The sequence below is a fragment of the Pavona decussata genome, unplaced genomic scaffold (genome assembly GCF_977016875.1).
Source record: "Pavona decussata unplaced genomic scaffold, jaPavDecu1.1 SCAFFOLD_114, whole genome shotgun sequence".
In the NCBI taxonomy this organism is placed as follows: Eukaryota; Metazoa; Cnidaria; class Anthozoa; order Scleractinia; family Agariciidae; genus Pavona; species Pavona decussata.
Genome location: NW_028145528.1, coordinates 3,000,164 through 3,024,657, shown reverse-complemented (window position 1 = coordinate 3,024,657; position 24,494 = coordinate 3,000,164). Strand labels below are relative to the sequence as shown.

The 24,494-nt window shown below is 36.8% G+C and overlaps 2 protein-coding genes across 2 annotated transcripts; one reads left to right on the top strand and one right to left on the bottom strand.

Annotated features, from left to right (window-relative positions):
• Window positions 1–902: 902 nt before the first annotated feature.
• LOC146470223 (AN1-type zinc finger protein 4-like) lies at window positions 903–16,177 on the top strand. The gene is made up of 13 exons (XM_085122280.1): window positions 903–1,301; window positions 4,018–4,093; window positions 5,881–5,948; window positions 6,806–6,860; window positions 7,459–7,518; window positions 8,444–8,521; window positions 9,321–9,384; window positions 10,109–10,189; window positions 11,218–11,288; window positions 12,475–13,039; window positions 13,748–13,805; window positions 14,308–14,446; window positions 15,181–16,177. The coding sequence occupies exons 1-13, from the start codon at window positions 1,199–1,201 to the stop codon at window positions 15,314–15,316; spliced, it is 1,554 nt and encodes a 517-aa protein (XP_084978406.1). The 5' UTR covers window positions 903–1,198; the 3' UTR covers window positions 15,317–16,177.
• LOC146470222 (uncharacterized) lies at window positions 15,768–22,920 on the bottom strand. The gene is made up of 8 exons (XM_085122321.1): window positions 22,762–22,920; window positions 22,070–22,188; window positions 20,806–20,838; window positions 20,286–20,357; window positions 19,797–19,855; window positions 18,869–18,912; window positions 18,126–18,324; window positions 15,768–16,597 (listed from the first exon to the last, which is right to left on the bottom strand). Exons 1-8 carry the CDS (start codon window positions 22,847–22,849, stop codon window positions 16,564–16,566), a joined length of 648 nt encoding a protein of 215 aa, XP_084978447.1. The 5' UTR covers window positions 22,850–22,920; the 3' UTR covers window positions 15,768–16,563.
• Window positions 22,921–24,494: the final 1,574 nt, after the last annotated feature.

Genomic DNA, 24,494 nt, shown 5'->3' with positions numbered 1-24,494 from the left:
AGTTAACGCGTAAAAGCAAGATATAACATACTATGTGAAAATATGGTTCACATAGTACGTTGAAGGGGGATCTATTTCAAAATTTGGCCATAAGAGTAGCCTGTGACAGTAGACGCCTTTTCCGGGGTTTGTTACACAACGGAAAGGCGTCTGCTCTCTCAGGCTACCATAAGAAGGGCACTTAATCGAGGGGAGTTTTTAACCAAAGGGGCTTCAGTGATTTTGTGTGAGGATTTACCGTAGTTTCTTTCGGGCAGTCAAATAAACGTACGTAACCGGTAATTCGCTGATCGATCTTCAAGCCAAATAGTATTGAATATAAAGAGTAACAGAGTTATGTTTAAGACTCCTGCAATGCATTTAACCACGGTAAAGAAAAAAGATCCTTTTAAATTGAAAACATCCATGGTAATTTACAGTACATCTGTACGTGATGGAATTTTAATAATTTATGACGAGTCACTATTTTCAACAACATGAAATAATGAGAAACAGCGAGTATGAAAAACAGAAATTTTGTTTAGATCACTCGAGTCTTGCAATTAATCCATGCAGAAAAAGACGGATATGAAAGTTTGTCGGTGATTAACAAAGTATCGCATTAGACGACTGGAAACTAATGATCAGAAGTTTTGTTGATTGAAAACAGAATGTAAAGTAAATCATGTGCATGTTCACTTGACTGACGGTTTAATTTCACACTGGATTATTGTCTTCTTGTGAAAGACAACTGTTTTCTCAAGTACTCTTAAGATAAGTCTTACGTAAATTAACTCAAAAACCAATTAAAAGGACGCGGGATTCGATAATTTGATTGGTGAAGTCATTCTGCTTTTTGTTCTCCTGTGTTTACAAGCAAAAGAAAGTTTTGCGGGAGTTTCCATGACAACAAACCTTCATCCGGGTAACCTGGGGACAAACAAGAAAGTGCGATGGAGCCGACACGTGCGGAAATGGTTTGTTCCCAAGATGTTTGAGGCTGAAATATTTCGACGATTTCCTTCAAATACTCGGTTATCGTCGTTATATTCCTTTAATTTTGTTGTCATCTTTGTGGTATGGACAAAAAGCTGAGGATGTGTACGAAAAGTCGCTTACATACGGCGGACATGAAAACATGGATTGATGGCGAAGAGTGTTTAGCGAAGAATTCTCTGTGCTGAGTTGCGGTGCAAAGCAGCGTTGGAAAGGTCCATAGATGGACCTATTTATTGAGACATTAACTGGAACTGCCTTTGAACTGCGTGTTAGTCCTTTTGAAACTATTATGAGCGTTAAAGCCAAGATTCAACGACTAGAAGGTGAGTTAAATCACAGGTTCTCAAAAGATCGGCTTAAAACAGTGCGTGGGGGATGTGAAGAGCGATTAAGAAAAAGAAAATCAAACAGTGGTTGTGTTCATCGCTAACCTGAAGCTATACAAGATGTATCTCTTCAGATTGAATATTCTCTCTTTATGGACGTGTTCTCGAAGGTCTGTCTTTACATTAAGTATATAAATAATTTAAAATGTGTGGTGTTGCCCCATCTGTAAACACATTTTCACTAGGCAAACCCGACTCGAAATGAAACTCCATTTGAAAAATGCTTCGTGTGTGGGATTGCAAACCTAAAAACCTTCCAAGTATAGGTGAAAAAATGGCACACCAATTTAAACAATATTTTAGCTTACATCTATATATTGTACGTGTGTTTTCATGTCCTCCATCCTTTGGCGATGGTTGATTAAAACGACTTGGCAAAAATTGTCGACAAAATATGTGTGGAAGGCTTGCTTAGCATAAATTCTAAAACGAAAGTTCTGGTATAATGTGCCGCTTTTCAACCTCTCCTTTGGTTGTTCCAATTGAAAAAAATACGTACATGTGTGGCTGTAAATTTGTGCTGTTATACTTCAGAAAATACTTGTTCATAATTATATTTTCACGTTACAGACCTTACGTGCACGAAATAACTTGAAATTTACAATTTTAATATACAACAGCGTTGTGTATCTTTACACCAGATCTTCATGGAACTCAAAATTAGGCCATTGATTTGTTTGTTTTTTTCCATCGTTTCTGCCAACATCCCCGTAGGATTTAGATATTACGACCTGTTTTATATTTCTCGTCGAAATTGTACAAATTTCTTCCCTATCGATCTTGATATGATCAGTGATCAAATGCAGACTTTTAGTAATTGTTTGCCCTTTCACTTTCCAGTTTGAAACTAATCAAAAATGCTAATTTTAATATACATTTTTTGTAAAGTAACCAGAAATAAACGATAGCATTTTGTAGGTCTCAGAACAATGTAAATGGTTACATGTTAGGTTTTCATGACCTTTCATCCACAGTGTTTGAAGGAGTTTTCGGCTTGTTAAAGATTGAACCATGAAACAATCATTTCAGCCATAAAAATTGATCAGCTTCAACGATAGTACTGGGGTAGAAAAACTCTAAGATTTTAACATGATTCAAACCCATATCATTGGCAGAACATAATTTGTGTGTATATAAGTAAACAAGTGTTATACCAGCTGAACTTTTGGTATGGCTTTGTATTAGCTCCACGAAATTCTAAAGATTTGTTGTCACGTCTTTTAGAATTCCACTTTGTTTATAAGAATATTAATTTTAGAAGCTGCACGAAAATCTCCATTTACACCTTCATACATTCATATCACAAAAGGGGATCTCTGTAAAGCACATCATTTACTCAAATGTGTATTCAGCAATTTATGTGAGAAGAATTAATTGTCTTGCATGACAGTGAAAAGTTGTAGTGCATACAGAGATAAGTAACGTGCGATCAGGTTTGTTCACTGATTAGAATTTGATGAACTTTTGTCACCTATAAAGACCTATTTTGACAGGTTTTCGAGAATTAGGTTGAGTTCCAATGACTGTACATGTATTCCGGAATAGGAATATGCGAAATAGCTCTTTTTAAGTAAATGTGTGAAGACATTTCTTCAAAATTTCGCTGACACATGATAGTTTAAGAGGGATTTTGTACTGTAGTAACTCCAAAACCCTCTTATGAGAGATTTCTTGTAATCGGTGCATGTATTCCTATTCCGGTATATAGGATTAATCGAATGCACCCTTAATGATAGCCTCAATATATCTAAGTTAATGGTCATAGGAACTATCCTAGTAAAATGTCTGAAATTTTTTGACGTGTGTAATTAAATAAGCTGTGACACTAAAGAATGGTATTAAGATACCTATTCTCACTATAATTTGAACTTGAGAAAGATGTTTTTCCAAGTCAGCTACAGAGGCAGGCTTATGAAAAAAATTTGAGTTCTCCCAAAAGGAGTTGAACCTAAGACTTTCCAATTACTAGTCAGGATGCTCTACAAATGAGCTACAGGAGACTCTTGGGAGCTAAGGCCATTAATGTAAGTGCATATGACAAACATTGTGTATATTGCTAGTAAGAGTTTGAATGTCAGTGATTGCATATGCACAAAATTATGAGAAAATGCAATGGTATGTTTTAAATTAGTGACACAGTACAGGCGTACAGTAGTCAGCAAGAATTTGAGTTCTCCCAGTAGGTTTAAACCTATGATCTTCTGATAACTGGTTTGGATGTCCTGAGCCATCAAACTAGGTACATGTGATAAATATCCTGCATAGTACTAGGGTCTGAATGTGGATGAGTGGAATTGAGCGATGAACGAAATTTGATTACCTATTGTTTAAGCGTAGTGATTATACCAGAAAGATGAGAGTTGAGCCAGTGACCTTTTGATTATTAATTTGGAAAGTTCAAGTGTGTTGCTTCCTTAGACAAGAAACTTTGCTTCCATCCAGGGGGGGTGGGGATGGGGAGTAGGTGCTACTGAAACTGGCTTAAACTCTGTCCCTGTGGGCCACTTGGGGGTAGAGTGTGGCTTTACCAACCTTACCTCTTTTACTTGAAATTTCCAATGCCATCTTTGGGGTGGGCATGGATATTAAGATTTTTCTGAAACCGCTCAATTTACTTTAATTTATACTTAGGTAGATTTTGTCTAATTTGCAGGAATCCCAATGTCTCAACAACACTTGATATGGAGATCGGTGGAGCTTGAAGATGATTATTGCCTCCATGATTATAAGTGAGTGATATTATCTTTTACATTGCAATCATCCAAATTATGCCAACCTGTTTTGTGAACTTGCTTCCCAGGTGTAAAGATCTCATTTCCTGTTATTATGAATCTTTACAGCTAGGGTTACTTGACTTAGCCCCCACTATCATAACATTTCCTTTGAAATGTTTAAGCTCGTAGATTAAAAAACAACAACAACTACGTGAAACAAGAAATATGAGTGATAGGAACTGATGTTTCGGTGCATCTTGCGCCATTATCAAGGTTACATAATTAATGATAAAAAGAGGTTTGTAAAAAGGCTAAGTTGAAGCGAATTTGCATAACATAGCGGCAAGTTAATTACTTAAATACTTTAGCACGAAGAGAATCGGACTGCACATTCAATGTTGGCTTAAGCTCTTGAATATACATTTCATTAACAAGGCAGTCAAACCAACATTGAATGTGCAGTCCGATTCTCTTCGTGCTAAAGTATTTAAGTAATTAGCTTGCCGCTATGTTATGCAAATTTGCTTCAACTCAGCCTTTTTACAAACTGCTTTTTATCATTAATTATGTAACCTTGATAATGGCGCAAGATGCACCGAAACGTCGGCTCCTATCACTCATATTTCTTGTTTCATGTATTTCTAAATCATTTCTTTTAACAACAACAACAATTATTTTATTAGACAATGTTAGTTACATCTTATCATGGAGTGGCCTCCAGAAAGCAGTTGCTAAACTAGGCCGGGCCAGTCCAACATCAATTTATTGTAAAGGAGGATTATTAGTGCTTTGTAATGAAATTAAGGGCCTCTCTTTACAATGTATCATTATTAGCATGGTCAACCAGGCTGGCCCCGTTTCTGAGATTTCGCCTCACTGTTATTTCTTTTGAAATAAATTTGTCATGTTCGTTTGAGAAGGTGGCCAGCTCATTTACCAAGATCTTATTAACCAGGTTGAAAAATCTTTCCCACATGAACACTCCAGCCAGTTACTGGGACAGGTAAAACATGGCCTATAAAAGCCTTGATTTCAAGTCTGATAAACAAATTCAGTATCAAGAACTGGGAGTGGAGATGGCAAATCTTTTTGTGGATGATGTATACATTCGGTTCGTAGTTTTTACAGTTGCCAATTGTAGGACATGGCAAGTAGGACATGGCCAAAGCGAATAATCAGGCCTTTTTCATCTTGGTAATCAGGCTGTAATTTCCCATACATGTACATGTACGAACAGAAGACAAAATTATTTTGTCCCACCATCCGAGACAGACGCTGTTACACTAGGCAATTTTTCTTGCAACTTGTCTCGCAATTTTGTTGTGACGCAAGTTACAGGAATTATTGCTTAGTGTAACATGCCCTGAAATGAACATGTCCTGTAATTTCTTGTTGCCGCAATTGTTTCACGAAGTAGAAGTTGGTTTTATTTTGTGCAATGAGGACTGCAACAAAAACATTGCAAGACATGTTTATTTTCAGGGCATGTTCAAATGAGATTGCATGGAAAATTGCAGAAAAAATTTTCTAGTGTAACTGTACCCTTAGCAATGCAGGTGTTACAAGAAAAGTACACTGAGTAACATGAGAGTCCTTAAAATTATCATTGTTACTAGTTTCATCACACTCATTCTATTTCTGGCATAATTCTCAACTTGTATCTCTGACTTGATTTTAGTACAGTAGTCAGTAGACCACTCTCAATATTGGTCACAAAATAGACCCTTAAGAAATCACAGGCAGAAACAAGTGTTCTTATCACTCTGTGACACACTCATAATGTTATGATTTATACTTTCCAGTATCACTGATGGGGCTACCTTACAGCTGGTTCTGGCAATGAGAGGAGGTCCCATTAATACAAGAAGAAGTGAGTAGAGCTGTTGGTTGTTGTAGTATTTTGGATAAATTTGGTTAAAGTTACTGGAGTTTGCAGAGAAGTTTGATGTCAAAGCTTGTATCGCTGAAATCTACATGTAATACCAGCAACAAGAAGTTAAGGGTGTAAAATACAATTTGTTCAATGTTGTTACAGTTGAATCCCTGAACGAGTAGCTCATTCCAGTTTGGTTCTTCTCTTCTCTCTGGATTCATGCTGCTCAATGTGTGTGTTTTTTCTTTTGTCTTTCTTTTTCTTTTTGTTTGTATGTGTATTTTAATCCTGTATTGTAAACATTGTAAGTGTTGTTATTATTGTAAGTGTTCAGTTTTGTAAAATAATAATATATTGTGTCATGTAAGGTTAATAAAAAAAATATATTGTTACAGTGAGCTTACATTATTTCACTGAAACTTCAAACCATATATATTTTTTTTTTCATGGACAACAAATCTTCGAAGTCTACCTGTAGTGGCCAAATTTAAACTGACTTGCCATCTTGTATTCATTGGTACTTTGTACAACCTCCCTAGTATATATGATGTATGTAGTGGTCCAAATTTATCATTGGCTTAATTTTTTATCTTGCTATTGTTCTTGGGTATGGTAATGTACGATATGAGTTTGAATCAATGGAAAATAAAATTTAAACCAAAGATAAGACTGAACCACACCATACACATTGGCAACTTTTCTTTGGCACTGAAGAACTGTTCCAAGAATTTCTTTGGGCGTAGCTAGGTAATGTCATGAATAACAGGTATGAGCATGAAAGGGAGCTAGTGTGTTCCATGGTTTATGTTTTATGCGGTGGTCATTATGGTTTTGTCTTTGTACATTTCTTCTAGTACCTGTTGAAGATCCCACTTTAAGGGAAATGGCGGAATACATGGAAGTCAACAGGTAAAATGGTTACGATAACAAATTAGTCATTTATTCATATTGCGGTATTTCTTATTGCAATTTATAGTGTCAATGGTTAATTACAGTTTGTGAATCCAGTATTTGGGTACCTTTACCTTTTATTGGAGTGGAATAATATAACCCATTAGTATAAACTATGTTTTTTTGTTACATAGACAAGTAAAAACTAGTGATCAAAGCAATATTTTGGTATCATCAAGACGCCAGTGTCAAGGTAATTAAAGTAACTAAGTCCGTTCTGTCTTCTATCCGCTCAAAATTTGCACATTAAATTACTTTGACAATGGTATCACAATGACACCGAAACGTCTTTTTTTTTTGTTAGTTAGTTTTTACTTGTTGTTGCATTAGTAAATCATTATTGATAACCAAAGACAACAGTGTATTAGTGTCTTATAGGGCCTAAATTGTCTAATATAATCACAGGTATTTTAATTTCAGGTTTATCTAGGGCTGCTATACGTAATATATGTTAAATTATGCTGTGACATTATAATGGCCTTTGTAATGTTCCTGGTTTACATGTTGGAATAATTTATGGTAGTTTTATTGAAAATGTGTGTTCTTGCTTTTGCAGAGAGGAAATCTGGGACAAACTTCCGAAAGACAATCGCCAAGTGACCTTGCTTGTTTTCAGGTAACATTAAAAATAACATTTCAGTAGTCTTTAGAAATATGAATAAAGTCAAGCCTCTGTGTTGCCATCCCAGCAGATCATTTCAAATGGCATTCAACCAGTTGATTTAAAATAATACAGCATCTGTGTTCACCCCATATGTCTCGTTTAAAAAATGTAGGTAAAGTGCTTAGTGCCCCAGTGGGCAGGATAGTTAACTTGGATATGCTCATTTACGGAAAAGAAGTCAGTTGAGATGTTAAAAGAAGCTGGTTGAATTGTGTTCACAAATGGTTAATTTGCCAGATTCCTAGCCCTAATGAAACCCATCAATTGTACAAGGACTGTCACAGATTTCTGCAAACTGTCCGGACAAATAGCAATAATAATGATAACAATGAGGATACTTTATTTAACGTAGGATTTACGCTTAGCTTAATCAACTACTTTACAGGTAATCCACGGCCAAGTATATACTAAAATTTAGAAACTAAAAAATGAACAACAATTCATGTTATAAAAACTGTAAGAGCTAAGAACTAAGAATCAGATGAAAAAAAAATTCTGATAACAGTCAAAACTTAAGCAATCAGATTTTGTCCTTCACTTCATTAGTGCTGGCTTTAATTCTAATATCATCATAATAATATTATTATTGCAAGGATCATGAGTGTTTTCCAGATGATGTGCTTGCAATTAATTTATTGATGAAAACTTTTCATTGTTTGCAACATACAAGTATACATGTTGTGGTTGAAATATTTCTTGGTTTAAAAGTTTTCAAACCAGTTTGATTTTTATTTCCCTTTGTCGCGGATTATGGTAATTAATACTACACAAAGGATAATAAAAATTAATTAAACTGGTTTGAAAAATAATTTTTAAACCACGACATATATTTTTAAAAGAAAAGTTGTTTGATTGTAACGTTGTTCTGTGTCATCAGGGATGGAGACCAGTTGAATTTCTTTCGTGTGGTGGATAGAGGTGATGGGACTCTCACTCCTCTTTCTGACTCATTAAGGTAATGGTTGAAAATTATGTCAAATTTATTGTGGATAAAAGTAAAATATTTTTCCTCGGAGAGAGTTTAAATTCTTCTTCTGGGTGCAGACTACTGTACGTGTTAAAGCTTCCTCAATAACCTTTTTGTGTATTCTTCTTTTTTGTAGTTCCAAAAAATCTCCTTACTTCCTCCATGGAAGATAGAAGGGAAGGGCTTTTGTTTTGCAGCCCCCCCCCCCTCCCCCAAGGAAATTCCAGTTTAGCTTCATACTTTACTTTTAAAATTTTGGCTTTTAAGACCCCCTCCCCTAGGAATTTCCAGTGACCTTCCATGGGGTGGATATGGATTTTTTTCTGGAACTGCACAATACAAGCTGTCGTTATAAAGGTCTCCATGGCAATTTTTTGTCCTGTTTATTTATTTATTTACACCGTTACATAGCATAGCATGTACAATACTAACTTTCCTTGCCATGGAGACTGACCTAAATGCAATGCTAGGTCTCCATGGCAAGGAAAGTTAGTATTTTATATTTACGCTGAAAATAGTTGTATGTCAGCGACCTTTGTTATTTTAGGTTATAATGAGAAATGAAGAAGAGAAGGCTCAACTCTCAAAGAGTGGATAATTTTGTGCAGTGTCAATCACTGTTCCTCGGAGTGGTTAACATCCACTGTCAAAACCTATCAGCTCTCTGCATTCCCTTGCCATCAGATTAAATCCTTTATGGGTTTTTGCCACCAGTTTGATAAAAAGTGGTGTAACTGCTACATGTGGTAACTAACTAAAAGTTGACACTTCCTTTCTTATGTCATAGTGGTGCGTCAATGTACAATTTGTATGATGAAGAAGAAGAGGATAATCCACCCCCTATATCCCAGGTTTGTAAGACTTTTGTTAGTTTGCCCAAACTTTTTTGTCTAGTCTGAATGGTAACATTTTTATGCTCTTTGCCACGGTGTGAGTTAGTTCCTACGTCTGCCCATCCCCAACCATGTACAAATATACATACATACATGTGCTTCCTAACAAAACATATCTAGAAACATATCTGAAATATGTGATGAATACCGTCAAGTAAGTCTTTTATGGGAATGAATAAGGATTTAAAGGTTTACAAATAAACTCTTGTATGTGTATACTGTACCTCATCTACAAATGAAGACAAAAGCCTTGCTGAGATCCTAATTTTGATTGCCTACATGAGGAATGCAGTGTGATCGTCGGAAAATTTGAAAAGAACCCCTAAAGGTACCATAATTCTGTTTTGTGGTTGTGGTCCGAACAATTTTTCACCCCTAAGAGGTACCAAATTAGTTAACTGACATTTACTTCCTCTCATATTTTTCGGCTCAATACCCTAAAAGGTACCACAATGCCTCTGACAGAAGTCATTTTAGATTTTAGCACCCTAAGGAGTACCAAACCACTAATTTTAACCCCTAAAAGGTACGATGATCACCCCATCACTTTTTTATGGAAGTTTCCACCCCCAGGAGTGCAGCCTTGTTCTTGAATCAAGGTCAATCCTTTCCAATTTTTACACCTTGCCTGTGAGTAGGCCTCTTTTCTTCATCACAGTAAACCATGTTTATCACTTTTCAGGAGGCCATAAAGGAAAACAGTGTTACAATGAACAAAATGAGGCTTCTAAAAAATAAAATGGAATCACAGAAAAACTTGAAGGTATAGAATGAAAATAGGTACAGCCAAGGCTGTGAATTTATTTTTCATATGCGGACTTGCTTAAAGTGGGCATTGTAAGGCAGCTACCATACATGTATTTCCTTGAAAGTTGAAAGTTGAGAAAAAAGTTTATTTTGGCTACAGTGTAAATCATCTTATGGAAAAAAAAACCTTCAACATAATACATGCAAATGCAACAGGGGCACCCAATGGATCGTTTCGGTGAATTATCTGTTTAGAAGGTCCTTAATCCCCTACAATTTTCTAAAGGGAATTTCCACCTCGAAGGTTCGTGATATGGGAAATTTAAGACCTAGTGTTTTCGGATTGATAAAAATTTGGTTTCGGGTACCGAAGAAAGGTCAACTAAGATTTTTGTAAATAAAATAAGACCGATGGTTTTCGAGAAATGGACAAATATGCCCTAGTAATTTCAAAAAGACTCAAGTTCCCCTAGAATGACCGAACATATAAAAATATTATAGTGCGGCCTGAAATGAACCTACAGAGCTTTAAAGGCACTCCAGATAGCCTAAAATTGTGTTTCAAAGGATTTGAGAGAAAACTGTCGTTGGGTGCCCCTGATGCGAGCACATAGGGATAGAATTGGAAGTGACCTTTTGAGGAAGAAACTGTTCTCCTATATTGACACAGTGTAGTTGATTTTGAAAAGATTATAAATGTGGCAATAGAAACACCAAGGCTTTCCTTTTGATAACCTTGCTATTTAAGAAAGTGAGGGGGATCGGAGGGAGTGCTTATTTGCTATTTTGACCAAGATGTCACTTTTTCAGGGGAGGGCGCTTTTAAGAGCTTGAGCACTTACTTGGGGAAATATGGTATCACCCAGTTGGCTTTGTCAAATTTCATTTGTCTGTCTGTAACTAAACTGTCTTAAGGCAGACACATCTCTTGGAGAGTCATGTAACTGTAGAGCTGGAGTCTAGGGTATTTGCCTTAGAGTTGGCAATACATAAAGTTACCTTGACAGTGCTCAACTTTTGTTTTGTTATTATTATTTTTTTTAGCCTAAATGTCAACCTGAGCCTCCAACTACTGAAAAACCTACAAGTACATCAATACTTAGTGCGAGGAGAAGGTAATGTCTGATATTAAATTACATGTACATTTAAGTTATGTAAATTTAATGAAGGGTTTTGTTAAAGGACAAGGTAATTGCACATTTAGTGTAAATTTTTCGTGGCAAGTTCCGTGTGAGTGCTGAGCCAAATGCTGTCTTGAGATGTATTGCAAAAAAACTGATACTACAGGGAACAATTTAGACTGTGTACAACAACAACACAACAGACTTGACGATGGCTCATGTAGCTGGGTAAACTTGCAAACAAATGTTACAATTGATCCACATGGGTGGGGCTTAATCTGGCTTCTGCAGCATGAAGGACTGCTAGTCAGTTGCTGCATTACTCCCAGCAGTATGCTGCTGGTAATCATTTACATAGATAGGTAAACAGAGACAATGTGGAGCAAGGAAAAGCTCTAGCTAAGGAAATTGCGTTATGGTAGAGGATACCGTAGACGCAACATCACCAGACATGCAGACCTGATATCCAACAGACAACAGAAAAAAAAACACAATAGACTTGCTTTCTGGAGCGTCATGCTCAATGTTACTGATCTTGTAGAAATTTCAAAATGATTGTTAACTGAGGAGAAAGTGCTGTCATTGCAATGACGTCTGTGAACAGTTAGACTTTCTAGTCATCTCAGATAAGGACGATAAACCATAGGCCCGGCCTCACAACACTTGTTCCTACTAATCTGTGGGACATAAAAAAATCCCCACACACTGTTTGAAAAGAGTCTGGTGCAGTAGTCTATCTCTATCTCTGATTTCATATGTCTTTCACATTCATGCATGAGTTGGGTGAGTGAAATGAGACCAAAATATGGACTACCAGTTGCTCCTTTACATGCTGACGTCGGATCTCACTCCACAGAAGAATAATTTTATTGTAAACTACTATGAGACTATTTGATATGTGCGGTAAATAAATACAGATTTACCAAATACATTACCAAATTGCTTTTATTGTTTAACTGCAAAGTGGGACACAGGCTCCTAAAGTTTCAAGGTATTTAATGGACAAACAAGGCTTTTAGTCAGAAATTGAAAATTTGCATGTAAGAGGGAGGTCTTTCATGACATGTTTTAAAACTTTGGTGAAATTTCCTTTCAAAAAGTGGGTGTCCATATGATGCCTGCCCTGCTCATAGGATGTGTGGCTCATTAATAATTATTGATTTATGAATTTCTTTCAAAGGTTGCAATTATCATCTGCATCAGCTGCATCGAAACCTCATGACACTGCATTTAGAGTTGTTGAAAAGGCAAGCGTAAGTGGTGGCCAGGGATCACCTGCAAAACAGTCAAGTGCAACAAGCAGGATGACACCTAAAGGGCCTCTACCACCTGTTAATACGAGACGAAAAGCAAATCAGATTGATGTATCAGACTTTTTAGTACAGTCTAGCCAGGAGGCAAAAGTTGTTCCCTCAAGTCGAACTCTTGCACGGAGTGCTTTCAAAGAGGGAAGAAAAACTATATCAGAGCTTGTGAAAGACTCAAAAGAAATCAAACCTCTAGGTAGTATTTCAAAACCTGTGAATCACCATCACAAAGAAACAAGGACTTCTAGCCCCTCGCATGGGGCCACTAGTTTAGATTATTCTTCAGGGAGCGCTAATTTACGGCGATCAAGGATTCCTGAAGATTCTTCTGAAGTTAGGTATCCTCTGGATATAGCATCAGGAAGTGGTGGATTTAGAAGGATCCGTGCAATGGAAAACAGAATACCAACTCCAGAAGGAAGAAGATCTGGTCTCTTAGTAAGTGTTAATGGTAGTTTAATTGCGCTACGCCTTGTTACCAGCTATAGGCAATCCCATGGATTCCGGTACGAAAATCCTTTGGCAACACCATATTGTGTAACTGTAAAATTCTCAATGGCAGTGGCTGCTACTAATCAAGGATCTCATGTACTGTAACCTTTCAGCCGCAATATTGACAAGCATCCAGTTTCTCCTTTTACATGTAATATCTCTACTTGATCAAACATCTGGGTCTTGAGAATTTGTTGGAACATCAAGACATTTTCATCTTTTGTGAGCATTTTCCTTGGTTCTCATGACTTGTATGTTTGATTAAGTACAACATACTTATTACTAAGGAGAGATTAAAATGCTGGTCAGTATTTGGGGTTAATAGAGGCTTAATGGGTTGAAGCATCAACAGTTTTCAGATTTGCATGTAGTGTCATGTTGAGATTTAACCAAGAGATCCAAATCAAGGTGAAAACTACAGCAATATACATGACTCAAACTTTGACTCCATTTGCTATCTAGACAATAACAAAAATTGTTTTTATTCAAGATTTTGCAAAATAGTGGCTACTGTTTAGATTATTCTATTTTTTGTACCCCACCTGACTGTTTACTTAGCAATTTTATTTTCCATTATAAAGTGTGAAACCATTCTTTCACTTTCCTGGAATGTAAAGATATTCCTACGATGACTTGCTGTTAATTTCTTTTCAGAATGATTCTCTATCATATTCGTATCGAATTTCCCATGGAAGTACAAGTGCTTCAAACAGTAAGTTCTTCAAAATTATAACCTTGACAAAAGATTCTAATTGTGTAAGCGCAATAGCCCCTTCAAAATTATGTCCATGGTATGATGGATATTGGTCTAGATTTTGAGGTGATCTGAAGACAACTGTCTGAAGTTGTCTTCCCCAGAATGGCAACTGTGTGGAACAAACTGAAATAAACTTTTCTTTGTTACAGTAGTTCCTTCAGTCAGTTTGAAATGTTAGCTGTCTCCTCCCCCCAAACCAAAGGGGGCACTCGAGAGAGTGATGTTTAAATTCCAAGCATTAATAGTCTCTTTCTCCTGCAACCCTTATGGGTTAGGGGGAGGAAGCAGCTGACATTTCAGACTATTCCTTCAGTTCGAATTAGATTTAAACATCATAAGTAAAGTATTGAGAATTTTGCTACTCGAACAACAAATTTTTGTCAACTGAAATGAGTAAAATAATAACTTATTTACTTGTTCATCCCTGATCATGTTGTCTAAATGTGTTGACTTGCAGATTCTCCATCACATCACCACCACCTTCCTCCAGTAAAAACCAAACCACATCCACCGCCACAACTTTTACCCCCTAAAAAGAAAACTAGATGCTTTACTTGTGGAAAGAAAACAGGGCTAGCCACCACATATCAGTGCAGGTGAGGTTTACTCCTGATAAATGCAGTAGGAAAAATTGTGCTTTGTTCACCAGTAGGAACCAGGATGAAACAAACTTAGAGTGAGCACTCTAGCACACTCCAAGCACTGCATTATTCTGTGTTACCACACGAAAAATAAATAAATAAATAAATCACTTCATTTGAGTGTCAATGTATTTAGCACAGAGCACTAATTAAGGGAAATCTTCCAGATTGAATTGGAATTCAGAAATGTTGTTTTTTTTTTTTTTTTTTTGGGGGGGGGGGGGGGGGGGTCAGAAACCTGGAGAAAAACCTCTTGGAGCAAGGAATGAGAACCAACAACAAACTCAACCCACATACATGTAATTATTACACCAAGTCCAGGAATCAAACCTGGGCGGCATTGGCAGAGGTGAGTCCTCTTACCACTGTGCCATCCCTGCTTAGAAACTGACGAAGTGGATTGAGATCTGCCAATCACAGTATTTGAACTGATCTTTTGAGCCAAATTCCTATGAGGTATGTTACATTGGTTGATGGCAGTGAAAAATGTTGCTGTTGGTTGTTGAAGCTAGAAGCCACGACAAATTATTAAAGTTTTCATTCATTCATCGTGAGTACCAGAGTTTGTATGTTATTGATAGGTGCAGTAAAAGAGGTTCAAGTCTCAAGTTGATCCCTTGAATCCTAAGTTAAATATTTGGAAAACAATGCATATATTTCCAAGTTCCTTTGTTTATTTATTTTGACAGATGTGGAAATTCATTTTGTGCTACACACCGCTATGCAGAAGCTCACAGTTGTACATACGACTATAAGAGTGAAGGAAGAAAAATAATTGAACAGAATAATCCAGTAGTTGCTGCTCCCAAGCTGCCAAAAATATGATTCTTCTTCTTTCAGTGCCAGTGATGTATTATTTTATAAGACAAACATATTTGTAAATAATTATAATTCAACAAAACGCTGCCGCAAGATGAAACGTGTAGACAAGAAAGAGAGGCATCTGTCATAGATTAAATTTTATTCCTGTTTTGATTATTAAGTTTGGATGGAATCTGTGAGAGTTGTAAGCTAAAATGTTATTTCTTTTGTCTGAAAATGGCAAACATTGTTTCTTTCATGATACTCTACTTTGATCTTCTTGTAGCATTTGGCATAACAAGCCATGGTTCCAAGCATTACCAATGTAATGTTTTGTTTTTGGTACTAGATAGTTCTTGTTTGAGTCTTTGTTTGATATTGTGCAAACTAGGATTTCAAAAGGTCCACGATATTATGTCACACAACATTATATAATAATCCGTCAGGGTTTGTTTTTCCTTTTTATGTTTGTTGTTTTCCCTTCATAATTTATTCTAATTGTGTTTTTAAAAGGGTTTCAATTTGAAGATTTTCCGAAATTCTGTTAGCACTGCTGAATTTTCTTAATTACTTTAAATGAATACAGTATCTGTAATTTCTTTCATATCTCAAGAAAAATGGTGTGGTGAGATTACTTCTTTTTTTTAGTTTTGTTTGGTTTAAACTTGTATTCATTGCAGAGATAAATTTTTATTGTGTAATAATTATACGACAAAAATTTATTAATGATTAGTGTTATGTATCTCTCACAAGAACGTCATAGAGGTCCTTTATCTGTATCACATCCTACTGTACATATAAAGCTGTAGTTATGTCTTTCAACTATGCTTTCTTGTTAGGAAGAGCTGTGGGTGAAAGAGTAAGAATAAAATCAATTCAAACAGATGAGAATGTTTTGTTGTTGTTGAGTAATTAATTATTTGGCAGGAAATTGGTAAAAGGGGAAAGGGAAAGAGCCAGTAAATTCAATTTCAAACCAGCCTGTCTATTCACACACTCTTTATTTACTTCAACCATGTTGTTTTCCTTTCAAAATATAAAATAACAAATTATATTAAATATCTTTCTTTTATAACATCAAATCCTTTCAAATTCCAAAATACTTTAAAAATTATGCAGCCCAAGGTGTGCAAGGTGTTGATCTTTGGAGACAAGACAGTGCATAGGTGCAAACACATCACATGGTAAAGAAAGTTTCAATCAGACAGATAGTCAGGTTGAGTCACTGGTGTCTTGTACACTCCAACATCCTTTCCTTTTTCTTTTTCTTCTTACATGTTGTGGTCTGTGTGTTGACTGTGTAGTCTGCAAAGTAACAACATTTATTAACAGTGGTAAGGTAATTCGTCCATCGTGAAGAGATTCGAGTGCTGATGTTTCAAGCGATAGAGTGAATGACGAAGGACTAACGCAACATCAGCACTCCTATTTCTTTTCAGCAGACAAATTACTTTATCAACTCAGTTGATAAAAGCAAATATTTGTTTTCACTCCACCACCAATTTAGCACCACAGTTTCTTTAGTTTAGAAACAACTCCCTAATCTATAATTGTTTATAATTTAACAGTGACAGTGACTTGTACAATTTTCCACAACTCTTTTACTTGGAGTGTACTTTTTCTATTTAATTTAGTTGTATCTCATCAGTTGGCTGAGAAAGAGCTTACTATCTTCTGACGTAAGCAAAAAGGCAGACTTCTGTGACAGTTTTGTCACAAATGCATACCAGTCACTTCTTTTTTATATACTATCTTCCAGTCCAACATTGCCATCTTTGAATTGTGAACAGTTCTGATATTTTGGAGTTGTCCTTCTAGGCTTCCTTATGGTTTTGTTTTGCTGCATACCAACTTTGGGGGTTGTATAAGATTTCATACAGGTAATAACAATATGTTTCATCTTTTCACTCAAATTATTGCTATATCTGCATGTAATATTTTACATGGGATAATCCCCCTCCCTTAGGTTAATCTGTCACTTACTGAACATTTTACATATAACTACTTCTACAGAAGTTTAATAATGCCTGACAGTATCTGCCATTACACCATGTAAAAGCAACTTCTAAACTCATCTTGTATAAATGTGTGCCTATTAGCTAACTATGCTGTATATCAGACGTTCTAAAGCACTGTAGTGATGAGTTCTGTACATGCCATACAATAATGTCAATTTGATTAAGCCTGGCCTGCAACATGTATACCTAATGCTCTAACAGCTTCTTATTTATGACAACCAATATACCTCCCAACTTTTTCTGAGTCAAATGCGTGAGATTTTTGTCTCGTTATGACCAGGATTTCCGAAAACGTCCGAGCCACTTCCGAAGATTTCCGACGATTTTCCGAACGTTACCGAAAATGTCAGAAGATATTCCGACGACCTTTAAACACTTGCGATTCGGAACGGATTGTAGACATTTGAAAGCTTTTGGAATTGTTATAAAGAGCGAAGAGATGATACATAGCAAATCTGAAAGGAAATTAAGTTTTTTTAAGAACAACTCGTCCGGATTTGAGTCAGGCGTGAAAAATTGTCCTCGATGCGTGAGATCGATGTCTTTAGTCCGCAGGCGTGAGACTCACGCATAATGCGTGAGAGTTGGCAGGTATAAACCAATTTAACTTCATTGTAACTGCTTACTAAAGAAGTTTGTAAGGTGCACTGGAATTGGGGAATGGGAATGTGTGTCTTACATGGCCTGGTTAAAAGACGATTGGTCTCTGATAAGTTCTTTCCAAACACTTCATCTTCCTAGCTAGTCTTTGCTAATCCTCTGCTTCTTCATAACTCATCGATCTGATCAGCAAGCACAATTTGCTGCACACTTACGATGTCGAACTTGAATGAGTGCCTGACCGTGGCTTACTTCCAAGAACTGCTGACCGAGGTCTAGGTGTTGTTTGTCCAGGGGTATTGTTATATTGAGGGGTTCTCCGAGGGGTGGGTGTATGGGACCTGAAGTGACGTGAACTGGGCCTTCCATTTGCCATGTGCCTTTCACTCCGACTGCACAGGGGAACCTGTTCATCTACATGTATGTAGTGTTATACAGTGTTAAAAAAGTAATTAGCAGAGGAATTGTATTGAAATGAAATGAATTTTTTCAATAGACTCTTTTCAATATATTCAAATTCAGCCTGACAATTAGACCAAGAGTACACAAACAAAGGAAATTGAATAATCAAAATTTATTCATTTCTGTTGTTTGTGTCCTCTGGATGTCGATATCAAGTTGAATTTTAATGTCTCAAAAGGAACCTTTTAATTCAGTCTGCAAAGATATACACAGACTAAAAACAGTATCTCATCTCTCAGTGGTTGTCAAGTAGAAAGCACACATGAAAGTGCTATTCACAGAAACTTGCGAGTTTGTCCCTCACTGTGTCACTTGACAGCTGTATTTCTGGAATCAATGAAAGAAGAGGGTACTTTTCAGGGTGACAAACTAGCTTAATGGTTTGCTATCACACTTTTGTCTTCCATCTGAAAAAAATGGTCATAACCAAGGCAATTAAAAAGTTCCAGAAATAATTCTGCCTGCAGTGGTAACGCTGACAATTTCCACAACTGACCTTTGCTATAGTCCTCAGTCTGTTCATCATTTGGACCTGCATACCTACAAAAATATGTGACAGTTACTTTAAACGTGTTTTGGGGACATTGTATTTTTTAACTCTGAAAAAGGAATACACTGAAAATCTACATGTATGTTGCATCTGTTGCCCGGTAAAGCAAAATATCCAAATGGCCAAAGTAAAAGACTTGTCACATCTGATTAACGTTTTAGAAGAAGAATATACATATTATACCTGCAAACTTTTTGTGAGTCAAACACGTGAGATTTTTGCCACGTCATAAGCAGGATTTCCGAAAATGTTTGAACCACTTCCGAAGATTTCTGACGATTTTCCGGAGACTTCCGAACGTTGCCGAGAATGTCGGAAGATATTTTGACGACCTTTGAACACTTACGATTTGAACGGATTGTAGACATTTGAAAGCTTTTGTTATTGTTATAAAGAGCAAAGAAATAATACATAACAAATTTGTGAGTCAGGCGTGAGAAATTATCCTTGATGCGTGAGATCGCTGTCTTTAGTCCGCAGGCGTGAGACTCACGCATAATGCGTGAGAATTGGTAGGTATAACATATGCATTTTTTTTAGGTATTCTGATTTTGGTAAAAAAAAACCCTGCCCTTTACCCCCTATGAGCTTAAGTTTCATCTCTTAAACAGCCATTTCAATCTATGCTTCAAAATATTTTGGCTCATAATTTAATGGATTAAAATTAATATATTGGTGTACTCATTATTGTCCATTTTGTCCCTAAACAATGATGATAATAATATGTCATTGTGTATGATACATCCGTGGAAACAAAACTTTTCATGAGTACTTTACATACATTTCTGTAAATTATATCTGTATTTTCTGGTTGTAATACTTTTGTCTATGGATAATTTAATGAAATCACAATTTAAAGCACTGTCGTACATACCAAGGATTTTGATAAAGGTGTGTGTGTCTGTCTTCTGTAGCTTGTCTGAACTCACCGCGCTGTAAAATAAATAACAATTAAATTAAGATTGTTTGAAAATTTAGTTTTCTGTAGATATTGCAGTTTGTGGACAATATTTAGCTCCTATCATAGCTCTCTTAATAATAATTGTTATTACTTTGCAAAAATGTAGTATATTTCTAGCTATAGTATTTAATAATTAAATAAGAAGAATTATTCTTCTGAACGTTACATAGAGGCCTGGTCAGTGATGTCATGGTGACTGTCAAAATTAAATACTAGCTGAGTGTTAATTATTGCAATGTAGTACTACATGTAATTGAATTAACCCTCAATTTATCAGGCTGAGCTATTTTACTTTTCTGGGCAAACCAATTATCTCACAGGAAATGCAAATGTTGTATCCCTTGAGTTAATTCATGCAGCTATGATTTTTTAAGGTTGATCAGAAAACTTATAACTTCATACCTTGATTTGGTGCCCACTTCGCAGTAGCCGGTAGTCTGTGTAAAACTGCAAACCCCACCCAACTTCACCAACCTACAACAAAGGACGTTTACAAATTAACCTGCAAATTTAAGGAAATTAACTTTGAAAAGATCAGGGTTTCTTCCTCCATAGGATGTGATGCCTGCCAAAATTTGTGGCTTATACTGTTGCCAGTGGGCAACCCAAACTCCCAGGGGAAGTACTGTGACATAATTTAGTGACAGGGAAGTACGAGCAGCTTTGGTGGGCTTGAATAAGTGACTTAACTTTTTTGGGTAAGAACATTTTGGCAGGAACTTTTTTAAAGGTTTTGTTTGAAGATGAGTAGACTAGTATGCATGCTGGGGTTACATTTTGGGTCACAGGACTTTGGGCTCTCATTCACACCTGCAAGGTCACTGATATTCAGGAATACCCCTTGGGGCTGAAACTGAAATGAACTCAAGTTTCTACTGAAATTAAAGTCATAAATAAAACATTGAACGGTAAGCTAGGTTACCTTTGCAGACTTGGGCACTGGATGAGGGCAGCCCTGTGAGAAATAATAATGCAAAAAGAAAGAAATCAACAAACCAAAAAAATTGACTGTTACAGTAGGAGCAATTAAATATAATGAAGTCAGCTGACCACGTATAATTTTATTTGTATACTTTATTGAGATCCACCATCCAATTAGAACTCATGAAAAACTTCCAGGAAGCCAACTTAAGGCAGTTGTTGACTCGAGCTGACCTCTTTTCCTGGGGTCCCCAAACCCTGACCCTTAATTAAAGGACCCTTGTCAGCCTCCGCCATTTTCGATGCCATCGAAATTATTGATATTGCATGGTGAAGCGAAATCTTATTGCTAAACCGTATAACTGTAAGCTGTGTTCCTGAAAGTACGTTTCATTATCTTTAGTAGTTTCACAGTGATTTCGTTCATTTCGACATGCTCCGAATAAAATATAATGCCAAACTCTCGCATATAAACAAGAACAAAGGTGTGGCTGACTAAGGCCCTTTAATTCCAGATCTAAAATACATTATAATACATCTATTTTCGAAGATTAATTTCTGACCTGGCCACTGAAAATCACACCTTTTTACAGACCTACCCTCTAAAATCCATTTCCTTTTTCAAACTTCAGACCAAAGTATTTAATAATCCATACCTATTTTCAGACGTGGCTCAAAAACCATACCCACTGGGGGGCGGGGTACATATCTTTGGAGTAGCCCCCACCCAGAAGCTAATCCCTGAATTTTTTTTGAATGATTTGTGGAAAGTCAATCACATTAAAAATAAATTCTGTGTTGAGCTGTTATTAGACTTCCACAGAAATTATCACGACAGGAAATTCCTAGAAGTAACAGCAGATTTGATTGCATTCTTTTCTGTTAATTTAGTGTGAAACCTGTTACAAAACTGTAATGAATTCTCCTCCTTTTTATTGATAATGTTTTTTTGATTGTTTGATCTTTTGTAGGAAATATTGGAGTTGTATGAAATGTGAATTCCTGAGGTACATGTAGGAGGGCCGAAGTAAACTAATTTGGATTGGAAAACCTATAAAAAATATATGGTGCATGCATGATAATTTTTAGATCTAAAATATGGAATGTAAATAATTAATCTTGTCCTGATCTGGAACAAGGAGAGCTTGCAGAGCCCTGGGAGAACAGCCACACCCAAAATTCTGAGGAATGGACTGTTTATCTTTGCTGACAAATATTTACACCCAAAGGTACAAAACTATACAATTAGACAGTATCGCATGTACCCTAGATGGTCTCCAGAGGTAGTTTAGATCACTGGTCCCCTCCGGTGACATTGTACCAATTCCAACATAGGTATTGGGATCAAGGACTGAAGCTTGGTGATCTCGGATGCCATCAGGACCTGTGTTATATATATAAGAGAAGAGGTAAGACCCATGGGTAAATTTTATCCCACTACCCCTCGGTTTCCAGGCTTGTCACACATCTATTAACCTTTTAACATTTTCCTTTTTTTAAATTTATTTTTAATGCAAAGACAAACATTAAAATCACACTGGTTCAACACAGAAGCATGGATAGTTTATATTTGAATAACGCACATAAATTAAAGACCCATTAAAGAGTCAAAATTAAAGCGGATTCGAGGTTCGAATGCACAGTATAATTAATTCGGCTGTGTACATAGATCAGACGGATATTGGAATGCGTATTGGTCAGTGTGTACAAGTCATTTAGCACGGTTCTCTAGTCTTGACCACAAAGAATGCAATTATCTGTAAGTACTTTACGAATATTCTTCCCTTGTAAGTGGCTTCAAGGATCAATAAAGATGGAGAGCATATTAGTAAAAGTAAGTTATTCTAAAAGTCGAAACGCCCGGCATTATGAACACGTGTGGGTTCGACGCAAACATTCCAACGCCAGCAGAATAAAATTTCTTCGTTCAAAAAGGCTATATTATTACATATCTCACCTGTAAAAAGTACTTCTCCTCGGCCAATATAAGGGTTGTAGTATTTATCTGATCCTCGCCAGGATAAAACGCTGGCCTTTTCAGACATACTGTTTGTGATTGTTCTTCTTCAGTATTTCTGCTGACCTTGACGCTGTTGCTAGGCGACAGTGCAATTGGGAGTTCAACAGGTATACCTTCTGTCACGCAATCTATTGATTTGTTCACTCAGAGTAATTCAAAAAAAGTTTAATCAGATTAACGCCTTATTCAATGAAAGGTAAGTCAGCATATTTCTGTTGTGGAGAACGGACAGAAGGAAAAGAATCAGCTATTTCTCAAATATGGGCACACCGAGACTGAAGAGGGACATTTAAAATAATATATTTGACCACGAATCGAGCTACCTAAATTCGAAATTTGCCAGCATCACGCAAAGCCTTTCTGCATAGTTTGCTTGGATATTTTTTCCTAACGAAACCGCGCGGAAGGGCACATACCGATCTGTATACAACCTCCCACTAGAGGCAACAATCCATACCACACCGTACCTCCCTGGGGATGGAAGAGGGGAGAGCCTGGGAACGAGGTCTCTTGACTTTGCAAACTTAGAAAGGTTCCAAAGTGGAAAAATCAATTACGCTGATATATGCAGAGTTTCATATTTTACAAGGTTCTCTCTCAATCAGCTCAATGTAGCTTATCAAATCTAGAGAGCTTGGGCCCGAACCGGAAAGACATGAACTTGGCAATTGTTTTCACTCCCAAGCTCCGTGCTTTTATTATGCTCCTCGGGTCCTACAGCTAGAAATTACACCAACTTGAGCTTTTATTTCGATTCTGACTAATTTTATACTGAAGGAGCGTGAAAGAAAGAAGGTACAGTACCGTGCAAATGTAAGTTGACAGTCCCTCGAAACTCGAACTTCGCGACTCGATCCTCGATCCTCGAAACTCGAAAGCTTCGAGTATCGAGGCTCGAGTCGAGTGCATCGAGTATCGAGTCGAGTGCATCGAGTTTCGAGGCAGGGAACAAAGAACTTTTCGCGTGATTAGTTTTTCACACTTCTTATCCGAGGCCACAGTTCAGTTCCTTTTTACAGGAACCAACTCCGCGAGACGGCCAACTGTGTTTACGTTTTTGTTGGAGCGATGTGCGCACGTGTATGCTCGAACTGGAAAGAGTTAGCTCTCCAAGCGTTTTCTCGGTTCCTTGCCGATTACAACCGAAAGTATTGTGCGTTTTTAATCAAGGAAATGCTGTTTTTGAAGTTTTGATTCGAAAGATTAAAGGACAATCAAGCATAATTATGTGCAGCGTACTACTTAGCGAGGCTAAAACCGATCGCGCGTTTCCATTTTCGGCTTGTGAATTAGCGGCCGAAAAAGTCGGAATCTTTTAGTTTCGCTTCCTTCACTGTTAAAACAGGGTTAAGTAAACAAGTAATCCAGTTATCTGTCAGAGAAGGACACGGTTACAATCAACAGTTGATAGAAAATGAAGAAAACGTGACATTGCCTTTTGAGATGATCTCGATAATATTTATGCAAATTTGTAACGCTACGCCGCAATAAACATTCGCGGCGGCTTTCGAAGTCTGCTCAAAAACAAGCGAACGGCCACGTTGAAGTTTCCCCGGTTCCTTGCCGAATCTACCGTAAATGTTGTGCGTTTTTACATAAGGATATGCTTTTTCGAAGTTTTCATTCGAAGGATTCAAATACAATCAAGTATGATCCTTGCGCAGCGAAGA

Coding starts and splice junctions, on each gene's coding strand:
- LOC146470223 (XM_085122280.1), top strand. CDS start 1,199: ATGGACCTATTTATTGAGACATTAACTGGAACTGCCTTTGAACTGCGT. Junction 8,522..9,320: donor CCTCTTTCTGACTCATTAAG/GTAATGGTTGAA, acceptor CTTATGTCATAG/TGGTGCGTCAATGTACAATT. Junction 9,385..10,108: donor ATCCACCCCCTATATCCCAG/GTTTGTAAGACT, acceptor ATCACTTTTCAG/GAGGCCATAAAGGAAAACAG.
- LOC146470222 (XM_085122321.1), bottom strand. CDS start 22,849: ATGTCTGAAAAGGCCAGCGTTTTATCCTGGCGAGGATCAGATAAATAC. Junction 20,839..22,069: donor ACCTCTGGAGACCATCTAGG/GTACATGCGATA, acceptor TATTTCTCACAG/GGCTGCCCTCATCCAGTGCC. Junction 20,358..20,805: donor CAGTGCCCAAGTCTGCAAAG/GTAACCTAGCTT, acceptor CCTTTGTTGTAG/GTTGGTGAAGTTGGGTGGGG.